This window comes from Mauremys mutica, chromosome 11 (genome assembly GCF_020497125.1).
Source record: "Mauremys mutica isolate MM-2020 ecotype Southern chromosome 11, ASM2049712v1, whole genome shotgun sequence".
NCBI classification, from domain to species: Eukaryota; Metazoa; Chordata; order Testudines; family Geoemydidae; genus Mauremys; species Mauremys mutica.
In genome coordinates, this window is record NC_059082.1 from 78516413 (window position 1) to 78534206 (window position 17794).

General features: G+C 45.3%; 1 protein-coding gene across 3 annotated transcripts in view; it reads left to right on the top strand.

The window, feature by feature from the left end:
* Nucleotides 1–17794, top strand: part of USP22 (ubiquitin specific peptidase 22) — a 175483-nt gene that overhangs the window by 139899 nt on the left and 17790 nt on the right. For all 3 annotated transcript variants that reach the window (XM_044978788.1, XM_044978787.1, XR_006572291.1), the window contains 2 exons: nucleotides 404–573; nucleotides 10983–11130. In XM_044978788.1, coding sequence (XP_044834723.1) covers nucleotides 404–573; nucleotides 10983–11130 — 318 coding nt within the window. The remainder of the gene's footprint in view (nucleotides 1–403; nucleotides 574–10982; nucleotides 11131–17794) is intronic.

The following is a 17794-nucleotide window of genomic DNA, read 5'->3' on the forward strand; positions in this document are numbered from 1 at the left end:
TTTTGTTTGCTTCAGTTGATCAACATTATGGCATGTTTACAAAATATGTCATTCTAGGTGTCTGGAGCATGTCTGTTACCATACTCTTTAACCATTAGCTTCTTTGATCAGTAATACAAGTGGCAATTCATTTTTTTGTTTGTGGGGTTTTGTTTTTTGGGGTTCCTCCCTAGCCCGACAAAACCCACATTTGCAAAAAAAAAATAAATTGTAAACTTGTAGCACTTTCTGGTTTACTGGTGGCTGAATTGGTCATAAATTCTTAAAGGATATAAAATCTTCCAAGACGTTGGGGGGCAGCATTTTGAATATATCAAAAGATGCAAATGACTGAAATGCTCAGTTCTGTTTTTGTTTTTAACTCAGCAGTACTTATACTTCCCCTTCCCTTTCTCTCTTTCAGGTCTACGAGGGCTAATCAATCTTGGGAACACATGTTTTATGAACTGTATTGTCCAGGCACTTACCCACACTCCACTACTGCGAGATTTCTTCCTCTCCGACAGGCACAAATGTGAAATGCAAAGCCCCAGCTCATGTCTGGTCTGTGAAATGTCTACACTTTTTCAGGAGGTGAGTGCCGTTCACCACTACAGCAGCACCCTGTAACTTTCCACAACTTTTCTTATGCAGAGAGGCATCATAAATTTCATTTACATAATCAGATGGCAAAATACAGTGATAAAAAGGGAATGTGAATTTGTTGTCAAAGAATAGTTGAATCCAGTCCTGTGGTCCTTATTCAGGCAAAGCAGCCACTGAAGTCATCGGGAGTTGTCTGAGTAAGGACCGAGTAAGAAACCTTGTAAGGGCACTGTTAAAGCTAAGCGAGTGCATCTTATGTATAAGGTCCAAGGTCTAACTGAGGAATCTGTAACAGGCTCTGGTGGTGGAAAGGAAAGTGAGCGAAACTACAGTATGTACCATTGTACCTTAAGGCACTGGGTTACGTTTGTTAGTATAAATACTGTAAGGGTCTTAATTCTGTTTATTCCTTCCTTTAAAAACATTTGCTAGCCTCTCCTATACCAAAACACATTAATTGCAGGAGGATAATCGGAAGCAACCATGTTGGTACAGTATGTACACTGTGTACATGCATAGGCGCCAACTCCATGGGTGTTCCAGGGTACAAGCACCCACTGGAAAAAAAATAGGGAGTGCTCAGCACCCACAGGGCCGGATTAATCTGTTGTGGGCCCCACTCCTGCTCAGCCTCCTCCTCCAGAGGCCCCGCCCCTGTCCAGCCTCTTCCCCCTGACACCCCTCCCACCGCTTGCACGTGGGCGAGGGAAAAGGGGGCGGAGAGGAGCACCCACCTGCAAAAACAAAGGCCAGCGCCTGTTTGTACGTATACTCTTTCCCTTTGTTCAGCAAGATGCCTGGCTTTGCAGTATACCTTTCTGAAGTTTCCACCTTCTCTCAGTAGGCTTTTGCTGCATGATAGGCATTGAAAGATGTTTACTTTGTGAGTCACTGTGTTGAAGGTACTTTTGCAGTCTTATTTTTGACTCAGAAATATAAGACCACATGACAGGATTGTAGGCGACTTTGATTTTAGGTTTTAAGATGAACTTTCTTCATCTGCCCTGTGCCTTTTTCCCCCTTCGTGAGAGACCTGCTTTCATGGTAAGCAAAAGAAATGCTCAGAACTTTTCTTTCCTTGGTTAAAACCGTAGTTTGTGCTGTTAGAAGGTAGGTGCATGTTGCTTCGAAATAATGTCTGTATTCAGAGTGTATTTTAGTATATGTTTATATTTCATGGCATAGAAGTCCAGGCACACCTAAAATCTACTTACTGCTAGTCAGTAGGTTTCAGTTTGCCAAAGATAACTCTCCTGTTTATTGTGAATCAGTTAATCTTGTGTGAGGAAGTGAAGTCCTTTTTTAAGTGTTCTACTAGGGAGTTGTTGGTTTCTGAGATAGTGCTTAACACTTTATATAGCAATTTGCGCTTTCAAAGTGCTTTACAAACATTAACTAATTACATATTAAACTTCCTGTATGTGGGCTCATTTCCTATTTACTACTGAGGATGTTGGACTAGAGGTGGGAGAGAAGGAAAGTTTGCTACTGTAGGTAGCAGCTAGAGGATAATTCACACTAGATGTGGTCAATCAGAATAGCACGAGCAGGGGATACCACTCTGCATAGGTAAGTATTCCAGGCACTGAGTGGAAATACCAATTTCTGTAGGCTATCAATTTGCAAATCTGATTTGATTTGTAAAAAGCCAAGTATATAGGTACTAATATCATCTACAGTCAGCTTGATGTGCCTTCATCAGATTGATATAAACATTACGTCATCCCATTGGCTTGTAATAATTTTGGTGGTCTGTTAGCACTACCGTCCTTTTGAAAAGGGTGGATGGGAGAGGGGGACATGACTACCATGTCATGAATTGGGGGTGAGATTGGAAAAGCTGCCTGGGGAGTTGGGGATGGTGATTTATTATTTGTACTGGTGCAATGTATAGGCGTCTGGACCCCATTGTGCTAGACATCGTACAAACCTGGAACAAAAAAAACTCTCCCAGTCCCAGAGAGGATTTAACACCTGTAGGAAAGTAATTTCTCCCCCCCCCCACATCCCCTCCGACGCACAATTCCCCCGATGCACGGATGTATTCACAACTGAGTCAGGGACACTTTCCTCTGAAGCACAAGAGAGAGTGGCCACTGCTGGAAAATGGGACACTGAACAAGATGAACCAGTGCTCTGTGGTGATACAGAGAATCCTCTTTCTAGATGCCTGGCTGGTGTGTCTTGTTCACATACTCAGGTTCTTATCATCCTATCATCAGATTTGGGGTCGGGAAGGAATTTTCCTCCAGGGCAGATTGGCAGAGGCGCTGAGGGTTTTTCGCCTTCCTCTGCAGCGTGGGGCATGGGTCACTTGCTGGAGGATTCGCTGCACCTTGAAGTCTTTAAACCACACATTGAGGACTTCAGTAGCTCAGGCATAGGTTAGGGGTTTGTTACAGGAGTGAGTGGGTGAGATTCAGGGGTGAGCTGCAGCGGGTTGGCACGGGTTCGCGCGAACCCGTTGTTAAATTTAGCAGCCATTTTAGAACCGCTTGTTAAGGGCTGCTAAATTTAACAAAAGTTCCCGCCCACTCCTCTCCTGCTCCGCCCCCTTCTCCTCCCCCTCCCCTGCTTCCCGCGAATCAGATGTTCGCGGGAAGCCTGAACAAGCAGCATGGAGGCAGCCAGCAGGTAAGCTGGGGCGCGGAGGGGGAGGGGAGGTGCGGCGCGGCTGGCTCAGCAGCTCCCGGTCCCAGACAGCGGCTCCCTCCAGCCCAGCGCCGGCCCGGGGAGTCGGGCCCCGCGGCTGCCGCCGAGCGGCCGGGCCCCGGGGCCGGCCCGGCCCGGGGAGTCAGGCCGAGCGGCCGGGCCCCGGTGCCGGCCCGGCCCGGGGAGTCGGGCCGAGCGGCCGGGCCCCGGTGCCGCCCCGGCCCGGGGAGTCGGGCCGAGCGGCCGGGCCCCGGTGCCGCCCCGGCCCGGGGAGTCGGGCCGAGCGGCCGGGCCCCGGTCCTGGCAGAGTGGACCCGGTCCCCAGGCAGTGTGGTAAGGGGGTAGGGAGGGGGTGGGTTGTGGGGGGGGTGGATAGGGGTCAGGGCAGTCAGAGGGCAGGGAACAGGGGGATTGAATGGGGGCAAGGGTTCCGGGGAGCAGTCAGGAAAGAGCAGGGTTGGATGAGGTGGTGGGGGCACTCAGGGACAGAGAGAAGGGGTAGTTGTATGGGGTAGGGGTTCTGGGGGGCCATTGAGAATGAGAGGAGGGGTTGGGTGGGGCGGCAAGGGGCAGTCAGGGGACAGGGAAGGGGGGGATGGGTCAGGGGTCTCGGAGTGTGTGTGTTAAGGAACATGAGGGGTTGGATGGGGCACGACCCCCCCCCCACGGAGGGGGGGGAAGGAGGGAACCCGTTGTTAAAATTTTGGAGGGAGGAGGGAACCCGTTGTTAAAAATTTGGCAGCTCATCACTGGTGAGATTCTGTGGCCTGCGTTGTGCAGGAGGTCAGACTAGAAGATCATCATGGTCCCTTCTGACCTTAAAGTCTGTGAGTCTAAGTGCACAACTTACATCAATTTCAGAGTGGATTATGCTTCTAAATTCCACAGTAGGGTGACCAGATGTCCTGCTTTTATAGGGACAGTCCCAATATTTGAGGCTTTTTCTTATATAGAAGCCTATTACCTCCCCACCCCCATCCCGACTTTTCACACTTGCTGTCTGGTCACCCTATTCCACAGGCAGTTTTGAAAATTCCTCAAATCAAAATCCATACCTATGTTTTCACTGATTCTTGTGTAATTCATATCGTGAGGTTTATGATACCGTGAAGGAGTATAGAATTGCAGCTGTTTAAAATACCAGATTGTATAGACAGGACTGCAGTAATTTGTGTCCATCTTTGTACCTCATATTGAGGTATTTAGGTTATTGTAAGTGTCTAATGTTGGGGAGGGATACTGTAAGTGATATGGGAGAGAGAATTACCACACAAGCACCTAGAAGTAAAAATTTAACACCCAATCCCTCAGAAGCAGAACTGTGCTATTGATTACCCAACTCCAGAATATTTTCTCCTATCTGTGAATAGTAAATATTATATTATTGGCTACATTGGATAAATCTCTCAGCATTTTTATTAGAAGCCCCTTTTTCCCTGTGGGAGCATTTTGAATGTCTGCGCACACACATTTCCATCTAATGTCTTATAATTAAACACCGAACTGCTTATCTCCAGTCCCCTCACTAAAAACACACATGCATTTATACAGAATGTTGCATTTCCAGTGATCAGGGAGGGCCAACCAATAGAGATTCAGCAGTGTGACTCTTATGAAGGAATCTTTTTTGTAATTTAATTACCAGGGCAACTGCAGTTAAATTCTATCTCTGGTTTTCAGTGTGATCTGGTTTTTACCTGGCTTTCTCTCGGGGGTTAATTGATGTAGTTGTCTCAAGCCATCTTATTAAATGTCAGACAATCAGGGCAAGGGTTAATTTTATCGCTCCTCCACCCCCGTTTCCTGAAAGCGTGATCTTATCCAAATGGAATGCCAGGGACTCTAGTGAGAGCATGCAAATAAATTCAGCTTAGAAAACTAAAAAAAGTGAGATCTGCAATCTGAAAATCAGAGTGAATTTTGCCCATTGTGATCCCTAAAGAAATAATGTTGTCCTGCTTTTGAATTTAGGATCAGTTGTGTAGGTTGTACCAGTGGTTTCTCCATGATAAATGTCCACTGCATTTGCGTGTTTGGAAGTGACAAGTTCCTTCTGGTTGAAATAGATTGATGGTGAGCAATGAAGGTGTCAGCTGTTTGTCAATGCTTACATCAAGGGACTAGTTCTTTCCCTGTAAATTCACTAGGCGCAGCTTTGCAAATATTTCAGCATCAAATTTCTGGTGTTTGTTTATAAAATGTATAATTGCATCTATTAACATTTTAGCTCATGCAGTTTGCCTCTCAGTGAAATAATAATGTAATGAAACCAGTTGTACTGCATAGCAGGAAGAATGAAAAGGATTTGGGAATGGCCAATGTAGTTGAAACTGGATTTTAAAAAAATTAAGAATAAAAATATATATAGAATCTGTTCATTGAGCTAGTTGGCTTAATGGATTCATGTACTAGCTTTTCACTTGTGTTTACTTTTGGTTTACCAATTAAAATGAGTTCAGTGATGGTCTAGTCCCTAGGCGATATTTATTCACTTTACAGAATGACCTTGCAATATGGCATGATTAGCAGGGTGTCTCTCTCCATCTACTTGTGACTGGAATAGTGGGAACACCTGGGGATATTGCAGGTTGTGGTGCATGCACTCACACAATGTAAAGAACAAAGCCTTCTCTTTTCCTGTCATTACCCACCCCTGTGAGTCTGCAAAAGAATACAGTACAACTTCGTAGAGAGAATTTAGAAATAGAGGAGAATGAGAAGATTTATTACTTTAATGTCTAAGATGTTAGACTGTGTTGAAATGGTTTGTGTAGAAAATAAAAGTAAATAAATTCTGGCTGAAACCTCCAAAAAGGGAAGAAAAAGTATCTTAGGGCCTTTATGCCAAACATCACAGACTGGGGCTTTATTGGGCACATACAGTATTGTCCTCTATTTGAGAGTCTAGGCAATGTTTTTATAAAGTCAAGAGTTAAAGAAAAGTAGAAAGAAGAAATTATGGGAATTAATACCATATGCTCAGCAAAGCATCTGTGTAGATTTATACAGTAGAAACGCCTCACAAGCCTATGGTATCCTTAAAGTTCCATACACAGTAAAGTTCTGCGGAAATTGTGCCCATGCCGTAAACCATAATAAATTATTTCTTCTAAAACAGGTATCGAATTTATATCCATGCTTGTGAAATTGAGATCTTCCAAGTTGCATGAAACATTACTGAATGTTGAGGGACCTAGGATAGATATTGGTATTAGAAGCCAAAACATATTCTTCCCCCATCCTCCACTGTAGACTTCCTGTCTATTTAGGGTTAAGTTGAAAAATAATTCATAAATGAAGCTTTTAATTTTTCCAGTTGGAATGGAGTCCAAAACAGGAGTTAGGCCTATAAGAACTCTTACTTGCAGAGAGAATGTTAATTTGGTATGTATGCAAGATTGCCCAAGTACTTTTGTTTATTCCCATAGCTGGAACACCTCCACACATCCATTTTTGGTGGGAGAAGAGCATCCCTGCAGTGGTATAGCCTGTGGGGTGTACCTGCTCTAGCTCTGTCCAATGAGTCGAGGTTGCTGTATATTGCTGCTGAGTGCTAATTGTGTAAAATGTCTGATGAAATCTAGAAATCCCATATACATTACTACTAGAGGTAGCCATGAGCCAGTGTAAAAATACTAGGGCAGGGCATATCTACAAACGGAGACCTCAGCCTGCAAACAGTTGGAAGAAATAGATGTCTGTTAAGGATTTTGCACTACTGCCCCTTGAGTTGAGGTCTGTGGAAAGCCCACAGTACACATCTCTGAGAGCCCCAAAGACTTTGCCAATAAAACTAGGGAAGACCAGACTTGACATTCTTGATATTTCAAAGAGAATAAATGAGCAAATTTTTGAAGGTTTTTGGAAAAAAACTTACAATCTTTTAGGCCATTTTATACATCACAAAGAGGCAAAAAAGGCCTAACCTGGCATTTTTGTTAGCCACCTTCAAAAGCGCAGAAGAGATCGGTGTGTGCTTATAAGCATGCCTTGTACCTGGTTAGCTCTGTTAGCTCTTTGTAATGTCTGAGCTCTAGAACTAAATGGCTGCATATGTTTGTATGCAGCAAAGTCACTTTTTTCCATGTTCTGCTTTGCAGTAGAGTCTCCTGAAATACTTAAAGCACTAGAGAACCTTACAGTAGTTATAATTAAAAATCAGTAATGACAAAATTTTAAAATACCAAGTATTAAATATACAATAATGCTAACACTTAAATATTTATTGATGAAAGATTTTTTAGTAGTTTTTCCTTAGTGAGATTCTTTTAGTCCTTAGATATAAGCACACAAATTATATTCCAATGAGCTCAAGGTTTAGAAGCACAACTATGTTTCCATTTCTCAACATGGAGCGGGACACAGTGGTCTTTGTAGGTTGGAGAACGATGAGGACAACATATTGTCACATGCATCTACATTTTTTTGGTAAGCGCACTCTAAAATTAGAAAAATATATATTTACCACAGTAGAAGATGCAATTAGTCAGATCCTTCTAGGGTCTATATTGGCGTTGGTTGATTTGTTTCTATTTCATGAAGGTAATGTGCCTGTAGAATTGCACTTACGTTGGTACTCTGTAAGCATAGGTGCTGGAACTAGGTGTGAGAGGGGTGCTGCCGCACTCCCTGGCTTGAAGTAGGTATTCGGCACACGGAAATATGGACACTTGGTAAAAATTACTCTTATTCAAGCGAGTTCAACAGCAATTAATCAGAACTATGCAGTACAAACATTCAAATTAGTATCTAGTTGACTGAGTCCCTGTTAAAAAGAAATACCGCATAGTTGGATTCTTTTTATTTACCACCTTATCTTTACCTTCTTGACACACAGCTAACACCTCCAGGCTGCTGTTGGCCAACTACGTAACCCAGCTGCCTCCAGCTATAGTGTAGGCAGGAAGGGGTTAAGCCCTAAGGTTGCGTTGTGCACCAGGGCCCAGGGAACCTGACTGCAGAGGTGGCTTAGTAGGGGAGGGTGTCTAGGGGATGGAACAGCCCTGTGCTTCCTCGAGGCAGGACCCCGGGGAGGGGGGGAGGTGAAGAGGGTGCTAAGCCCCTTCCCCAGGGGCTGCTGTGGAGCCTGCAGGTTCGGGGCAGGAACAGCCTGGAAATCACTCACCGACCACCACCCAAGAGCTTAGCTGAGGGGCAGAGAGGCTTCCCCATGCCAGCGCAGTGCGGGGCTTTGGCACATGCACCCGGGCCGGAGGGTTTGGGGCTTTCCTGGGGTGCCAGCCCAGCCATAGGGGAAGGGAAGGAGCCTGCCCGCCAGGTTGTTGATGAGCTGAGTGCTCCAGCCAGAGGCTGGTTTGCTGCACAGCGCTGGGGCGGGACATGCCCCGCCGGGTGGGATATGGAGGAGCAACGGGACTAAGGGGGTGAAGGGGCAAAGCAGGGAGAGGAAAGCGATAGGGGGAGCGCATAAAGGGTCGACAGGTGGGCAGCAGAGGCAACACATAACTGACCACCATTTGGTGCCTGCCTGCATTCACCAGCCACCGCAGCACGCAGCCAGTGCCAGCCAGAAATGGGATGTGGGGCAAGGCCCTGCTGGCCAGGAGCCAGCACGCAGCAGACCAGCAGGGGGCGTGGCCAGCCCCACGCGCTGCATCTTTGCCCCGCCACCAGCCTTGCACACCCACCCCCATTGTCAGCCACTGGAGCCCTCCCACTCACTGGCAGGGATCTGGCCAGCAGCGAGACCTGCCTATACTGGTGGGGGGGAGAGGAGGACAGAAAATATGGGACAATTTTCCCATTTTTAAGGAAAAGTCAGGGCACCTGCAGGAGGGCTTAAATACAGGACTGTCCCTTTAAAAACGGAGCATCTGATCACCCTGGCTTGAAGTGGTTTCCATTATATATAGGATTTACAGTTTTGGTTCAATAGCTTTCAGCTCCCTCAGTATACAAATTGTTCCAGCATCCTTGTCTGTAAATAATAAAAATTTGCTAAGTAAAAGGCATAGGGACTATTACTAAATATAGTTTGAGTGAAGCTTTTGTACTGTATATTTAACAGTACTATGATTGGGTGTGTTTCCAGTTTCCATATGGCAATAGCCAATAATTTGATAGTTTCTTTTAGATTCCTTTCATCCTAATGAAGCACTAAAGAATGTAAAATCTGCTGGCAGGTCTAGTGTCTGCAGTGGAGTAATTATAGAGAGTGCTCTTGGTTAAAATGACCAGAGAGCTCTGAGACTAATTGTAAGGAGTGACAGAACAGAGAAGTTTTATTGCCGCAGTTTCCTGAATAATGTTGAACAGTAGCTGCATCAGCAGATTTCAATTACCGCTCCAGTCTCCTGGTGTCATTCTTGTTGGCATCAGAGTTACCTATTGATCCTCTTATTTATAGAAGGCTTTTTTGCATTGTTGGGCTGCATTAGTATAGTTTCTTGTTGAGAATATAGGGGCTTATAGAAGAGAACTTTATTTGCAGAGAAATTTGGCAAAAGACTGCAGAGCTTTATACACAAATCAGGACTAGTGAAAAAATAATTTAGACCAAATTTCACCTACAGCTAACCCCAAAAGAGACAGTACAATTCATCTAGCCATCTTGGCACACAGTTTTTGCAATTTTACTGGTGTGAAAAAGCTCACGGGAAAAGAGCAAAGAGAAACCCGGAAATAATTTTTAAAAAAAACAAAAACCTTTTCTCCCCACAGTAGTGAGATAACCCACATTGCTTTTTTTTTTTTTTTAATCCTCTGCATATTCTTTTTTATGTGATGGAAGAGTTTTGTTGGAAAATATACCTCAAACTTAAACAGTCGTGTCACTTATTGAGGTCTTGTCAACAGTTAGCATGGTCTTGCAGGGCACCCTTGCTGGCGAATGTTTCTTCAAAGGGCAGGGGAGGTCAAATGATACATGTTTCACTTGTTTGAAATGAAATGTCACTTCAGTTAGTAAATTTGGAATTGAACTTTTATATTTACAGGAGGAACTCTTGACACAGAGATAGTTTTGCTGGTAAATTTGCCCACATAGACAATGCTGCTATAACTATAGCAGTATAGTTATACTAGTGTAACTTCCCATGTGGACACACTCAGGAATAAAAATGCCCTTTTCTGATTTAGCTTATGTTGCTTTGACAGCAGTACATGACATACTGGTATGTATATTCCAGTAAATTTCCCCATATAGACACTCCTTTAGTGTGTAGTGGCCACTACTCACCAGCAATTACCATACATCGGTATCTAGGGGTAGTTAATAGTAAACGTTGATTTATTTTTTCCAGTGGCCAATACTGTTTGTTGTTTTTCCTAATTCTGCATAAGGGTAGAATGTACAAATATGCTTGTTGACTCCTTACATGTGTAGGTATGTCTTCGATCTAGAGCAAATACGTTTTTAGAGATTCCAGCGTGCTATCCAGACTGAGCAGATTTGAGTACTGCTCATTTCTGTCCTCAGTATGACATTACTCATAATGCAGGCTAATCACCACAAAAACAGGAACTTGCAAGAATGAAAACTATAAAAGGTGTCTATAATTTACATAATGTGTCCAGTGTATTCTGTTCTCAAACCACTTACTTGGAGGATCTGTTTTAAAAAAAAACAAAAAAAAAAAACCCTGACATTTCAGTGTAAGATTGTCTCAACTAAAGTTTCATTCAACTTCAATTGCCTAATTCCAGTCACTAACTTCTTTTATGGCTAAATGCACAGCGACTGTGTATCATGTTAACAATCATGTCCTTTTCTTTGCTTTGAGCAGTTTTACTCTGGGCACCGATCTCCTCACATTCCATATAGGTTATTGCACCTGGTATGGACGCATGCACGGCATTTAGCAGGGTACGAGCAACAGGATGCACACGAGTTCCTCATTGCTGCATTAGATGTGCTACACAGACACTGCAAAGGTAAGGCTTGTACTGGCATGTCAATGAACAAAGAATAGCGAATCAAAAAAAGTTAGAGATCTCTTAAGTTGGGTCTTCCAGCACAGTATTCTCCCTATTTAGCAAATTATTTTTTAAATGTGTTTTTGCATTTCTCTCATACATCTATCAAACAGACTTTTCCTCCTGCCAAAATACCCACATTGAGAGAGAGAGAGAGAGAGAGACCCCATATTGGTTTGAGTCACGAGCTTACCCTTTTCTTATTGGTTATGTGAGTCAGTATCTTGTCATTTAAATTGCCATCCAAATTCTATTTCTACTTGAGGTATTTTAAACTTTTATTCAATGCCTCAATAAGGTACTGACTAAACACACAAAAGGAGGCAAAGTAAGTGTCCAAGACTGTGTTGCTTAAATATTATAGTACTGTATTCGTGATGCACAACATTTTAACAGCACTATGAATGGAACACCAAATGGAACCCTCACCTCAAAATCCATTCAGTCTTGAAGTGTTCATTAGCACATTTTTAAAGATGAACCAACAAGATTTTAAGAAAGGCTTTAAGATACAAAATCTATGAACTGAAGAGAATATACTGTATATGTAACCTTGTTTGTCTGACCCACAGTTAGCTAAACTGGTTATTTGATGTGCATAAAGGGAATTAATACTCCATAAGTCTAAATTTATTGTCTTGTTACTCGTTTTATTTAGATACCTGGGGTGTTATTGCACTTAAAACAATTTGCTGCTTTAGATGTTAGATGCTGTTGTTTTTGAAGTTGTAGAGCACTGTAGGCGTACACCAGGGGTCTCAAACTCAAATGACCCCGAGGGCCGCATGAGGACTAGTGCATTGGCCCGAGGGCCGCATCACTGACACGCCCCCTTGCTGCCCCTGGCCCCACCCCCAATCCACCCCTTCCATGAGGCCCCGCCCCTGCCCTGTCTCTTCTCCACCTCCTCCCCTAAGCGCGCGCAGTTTTAATAAATATATACACTCAGTAATGCACCTCACTCAAAGGACAAAACACGCACTTAGATTTACTGCCTAAGGCTCTGGGAGGGAGTTTGGGTGGGGGAGGGGGTCTGGATGCAGGCTCTGTGCTCGATGCAGGCTCCAGGCTGCGGCAGGGGGTGGGGGTGCAGGCTTTGGGACGGAGTTTGGGGATAGGAGGGAGTGCAGGGGTGAGGGCTGTGGGGCTGAGGGCGAGGGGTACATGATGCAGGAGGGGGCTCAGGGCTAGGGAAGAGGGTTGGGCTGTGGGGTGAGGGCTGTGGATGAGGGGTTCATGATGCGAGGGGGCTCAGGGCTAGGGAAGAGGGTTGGGCTGTGGGGTGAGGGCTGTGGATGAGGGGTTCATGATGCGAGGGGGCTCAGGGCTAGGGAAGAGGTTTGGAGTGTGGGGTGAGGGCTGTGGATGAGGGGTTCATGATGTGGGGGGCTCAGGGCTGGGGCAGAGGATTAGGGTGGGGGCGGATGAGGGTTCATGATGGGGGGGCGCTCAGGGCTGGGGCAGAGGATTAGGGTGTGGGGGGATGAGGGCTCTGGCTGGGGCTGAGGATTAGGGTGCAGGGGGATGAGGGGTTCATGATGTGGGGGTGCTCAGGGCTGGGGCTGAGGATTAGGGTGCGGGGGGAATGAGGGCTCTGGCTGGGGCTGAGGGTTTGGGGTTGGAGAGGCTCAGGGTAAGGGAAGCCTGCCTTGCCAGTACTGGCGGAGGGCAGGCACTAGGACCCTGCACCCTAATCCTCAGCCCCAGCCAGAGCCCTCATCCCCCCACACCCTAATCCTCTGCCCCAGCCCTGAGCGCCCCCACATCATGAACCCCTCATCCCCCCGCACCCTAATCCTCTGCCCCAGCCCTGAGCGCTTCCCTTCCCCCCCCCCTTCCCAGCCCGGCCCCGGCGGGTCCCGCTTTCCCCCCCCCCCCTTACCCGAGCGCGTCTCCGGCGGTCCCGCTCAGAGCCGCGTGGTGAGGGGGCGGGGCTGTGAGCTCCACGCCGAGCGCAGCGCTCAGCCCAGAGCTCCCAGCCCCGCCCCCTCCCCACGCGGCTCGGATCGGGGCGGGGCTCAGGCGCTCGGACGGAGACTCGGCGCTCTATGCGCCGAGGCTCCAGGAGAGGGGCGGAGGCGGGAGCCTCCGCTTTTCTCTTGGGGGCCCCTGCGGAGCTCCCCTGGGGAGCTCCGCGGGCCGCAGGGAAGAGCTCCGCGGGCCGCATGCGGCCCGCGGGCCGCATGTTTGAGACCCCTGGCGTACACAGTACTTTTACAACAAATGAGTTTTGAGGTTTACAAGAGGAGGACTGTCAGAGGGAAGAATACCACTGCTTCACTGAAATGTCTTGAGTCTGGCTTTTCTTTGAAATACCCTTGTACATTATGGAATGCAAGTTTGAATATACTGGGTAATTACAGTGAATGTATTTGTTCAAATTAATAATAGACAAAGTATCTTCCCAAAGAGGGAGTGGGTGTCTGTGTATGTAAACAATAGATTCTATCTGGACTTTGGCCTCATTTTCTGCTGATCCTGAAGAAGCGGTCTGTACACTTTTTTCTTTTGGACTTTTTAAAGTCTCGGAATCATTGATCTTACAAATCTTGACGCTTCTTCATCTGTTAGCTACGAGCCACTTTATATTTCCTGGGCTTTTATTGGCAAGTCTAAGTGAGAATGGTAACTTTCTCCCTGAAACTGTAATAAGAAAGCTAGCAGCTGCCAGCAAAGATCCCTATACTCTTTTGAAGTTTAATTATTATAGTATCTGAAAATATTTTGTCAACTGAGAGTCAAGTAGTAGCTTTAGGTAACGTACCTGTGTGATAAATCTTACAGAACTAACTCTAGAATGAGCCTTCCCCAAGATTCCTCCACCACTGCTAAAACCTCTTGATCAATTCAGCCCATCACAGAAGCTTTCTACTCTTCTCCACCCACCCACTCTGCCAGAAATTTATTCAAGCCAAGGGTGTTTTACACCACAGGCCTAGGAGAAAGTTTTCCCTTTCCAACCAAGCAGTGAAGTGCAGTGGCCGCACAGCTCTGTTAAAATACTCAGTGGTAACAGAGGACATTCAAATTGTCATTAGCCTTCAGAGCTAATATTTCATTCAGATGAATGTGGGAGCATTTCACATCTCTCTCGAGTTTTTTTTTTAAGCTGTCAGTAAGGTTCCAACCATACTATATAGTTTACCATGTTGTCCAATGCTAGCTTTAGGTCAGTGCTGTGCAACAGTTATACCAAAGTTTGGTTACATCCATGCAGGTAGCTCAAACTGTATTATAATACTGTAAATATTGAAGTGTAGATGCCAGGATCGTGACATCTATGCATTCAGAAGGTTTTTAAAGCTCAGTTTCTGAAGAAACAGAGGCATCCTTAGGGGATGATGTAGGTTTGCAGACTGCATCGTTGCAAGGTAAATGGTACAGTCAGATAGTTACTGAACTGTTTGATTCCTGCACAAACCAGGAGGCTAGTATGGACACACTTTAAACTGTTTCAGGAGGAAATGGGTTGTTTAGCTATATAACGTGAAAACCGTCCTGGTTACATATATTTATGTACTCATAAGATACTGCTGCTAGTGAGATTATGCATACTAATGCTGCACTAATCAGATATTCCTCCTGTGCCAGTAGTGTAAATTCAGATTGGATAGACAGAGCTTTTGAGGCTTGCAGTTCCATAGCAATCTACCTCAAATGTTACCGTCAAAATATTTTGAGTGTAGAGTCACAAACACTACTTCTTTGTTCAGGAGCCCCTGCTGCTGGGCATCGCTCTGTCACTACTGACTATCGGTTTGGAATCCCCCAAATATCATGATGCCTTTATGCTGAAAACTGCATAATTGCTCAACTACTAGAATGAGGGATAGTGGAGCTATTTGCTGTAGATGACTCTTTTGTCTCTTCTCCATACTCTCTCCCCAGCTTCTTAGAGCACTGTCCACTTCACCCTGAGAACAGAGGGAGGTTTGGAGTATCTTATGTGCACACTCCATTTTGAGCTTGAATTATAAAACGTACGCCACCAATATTTAGTGGAAGTAAAAATTAAATTTTACAACACTGTTTCAGACCCAGTATACGCCTAAGCAGCTAAAGGTCCATATATAGGCCGGCCTGATGGTCTTCAGGAAAAGTGTGTGTTGAGTGGTATGGATTTGTTTGGGCCCCAAGCTGGAGAGAGGGGCACTGATTTTGAGTTACTCCTTTTCTTTGCTTTAAGTGGAAAGGGGGATCATGGAAGTGTGTAAATAAGGTGGCTAAAAGCTATGTATTCTCAGGCCATGCAGGAGCCTGCCTGACCCCTGACGCAAGTCAGAGAAACTCTGAGGCTGGTTTAATTTATGCTCTGTTTCCCATTGTCCCCTAATGCTCTGGGAAGCACAGAATAATCATACACCAGTGCACTCCAGCCATGCTCCTGATTCACCCTCCATGCCAGGGAGCAGGGCTGGGTAGAGAGCCTTTATGCCAGCTCTGCATTGGCCAGGAAGGGTCTCTAAGCACGGGTATTCTCAGGGGTCTGTTTTTCCCCACTTTAAAGCCCCTTGCTGCTGCTAGGGTAGCATAAAAGTATCTTAGAGTAACTGAGAATCAGGCCTGCTTGTGTAGCACCCGTGCCTTGTACCCCATTCCTTTCCAACGGGCCAATCCAAAAAGCAGTGTTGACGTGTTGGAAAGGGAGCTAGATTGAGCTCTCTCCAGCCGAAAGGATGGATTAGCAAAAGGGAAGGAGCCTCTGGGAAGACAAAACTGGTGAATTGTTGATTACTACTCTTCCCTGCCTCTTCTCCAAAATGCAAACTGCTCTGTCCTTGAAAACAGGTAATCCAGTAGCTTCATGGTGGCACCTGACCCTGCCCTGAAGTCTGAATGGTGCATTGCTGTCTTCTGCCTCTAGCTTTAAAAAACTCTTATTTGGGCTCTTAAGCATATTCAGACAGATTATGCGGGTTAATAAATGGCAATGTGCTTTGTATCTGCATCACTAGCCAGGGTAATTTTAATGGTTACGTTATTATGGCAGCATCGTATCTGGGCACTTGCAGATGCTGTAGCTGAGGGCCACTTCCACCACCTTGCTCACTGTTGAGATTCAGGCTTTGATCTTTATTGGATCTCATCATCTCAACAAGACAAAGTGGGTTTAAAGCTCAGACTGCCTTGGGCAGGCAGTGAGATCTTGCTCTGTTTTCCCATCTTGCACTTTATTTGCCTGAGGAGTAAACTGGGTGTTAGACAATCCATTGACATGTATCTTAAAACCATAAATTTCAGACTTGGACCTCTAAATAACCATGTATGACAAATTAATATGCAGACTTTGAAGTCTTGACCTGAACTGAAGAAGGTACAGAAAATGTGTAGAACAGTTACCTGACCTCTGTTGCTTACGTTTTTATACAGTAGACCAGATGTAAAGGCATTGTTCACAACTTGTTATCCCAGTATTTGATGTGGGATTCTCTGGGATTTGCAAATCTCTAAACTTGTATTAGAGAAAAGTAAAAATGTATAATGCTGCCCTGCCTGAAAATTGGAAAATTAGCTTTAAGGTGACATCAGTCTAATCTTAATGACCCCTTCTTTGAAAGAGATCCACCTAAGAGCTCCTATCTTACAAGCGCCCCTGAAAAATGGAACTGATGACATCTGAACATTTTTTGTTTCTACCTAGTATGTATCCCAGAACTGAGGATAATTTGTACCTAGTTAGTTTCTCTTTCTTCTTTAGGTCTTGGCTGCACTTGAAAATTCATTCAGATTAAGGTAGGGTGTGAATTTAAAGCACAGTAGTTAGTCTGGAATAACTCCATGTGTGGATTTGCTAATCCCAGGATAAGAGAGTCTTCGAAGTTTCTTATAAATTTCAGTAAGTACTGCCTGCTTGTGAGAATGGAACTTTTCAACAGAGGTATGGAACAAGTATGTGTTCATAGCACATGTCCCCAAAGTTAAGCTGGTGGAATTAATTTCTGTGTCCCTTTTTTAGTTAAAAATAAAAAACTATGGTTGTAAAACAAAGCATCACGATACCTTTAAAGAAATGCCAGACTCTGGAGAAATGAACATGCAAATGCTACTATAATGTTTGCGGATGATTATTTTATGGCCTTTCTATAAACGTATCTAGTATGCATATGAAGGAACATCTCATATACTTAAAGGAACTACTACTTGTGAACTGTAGCCACTCTTTCAGTTTTCCAAATTAAGGAAATGATTACACTATTAGGCTGATTGTAGAATGTTTACATTTAATCTAAATCCAAGCTGTTTAACACTGGAGGGGGGCGGCACACCTTCCGCACCTTGGCCTTTCGTTTCCGGCCACGCAAGCCCAAGCGGCGGACAGGTCCAGATCTTGCTTCGCCTCGTTGGCGGTGGGGCCTGGAGCCCCCAGCCTCCTTCTCCCCGGGGCCGCCAGGAGTGCTGCCGGCGCGGGCGGGGCTGGGTGTATCTGGGGAGGGTGGATAATGGGGGCTAGCAAGCGAGGTTGGGGGGTGTAGTGTGGGCGGAGATGGAGATGGGGTGTATGTGGGGAGGGTGAATAGTGGGGGCTAGCAAAGGAGGTGGCAGGGTGTAGTGGGGGCTAGTGAGGGTGTTTTGGGGTGTAGTGTGGGCCAGCAAGGGGCATGGGGTGTATGTGGGGAAGGTA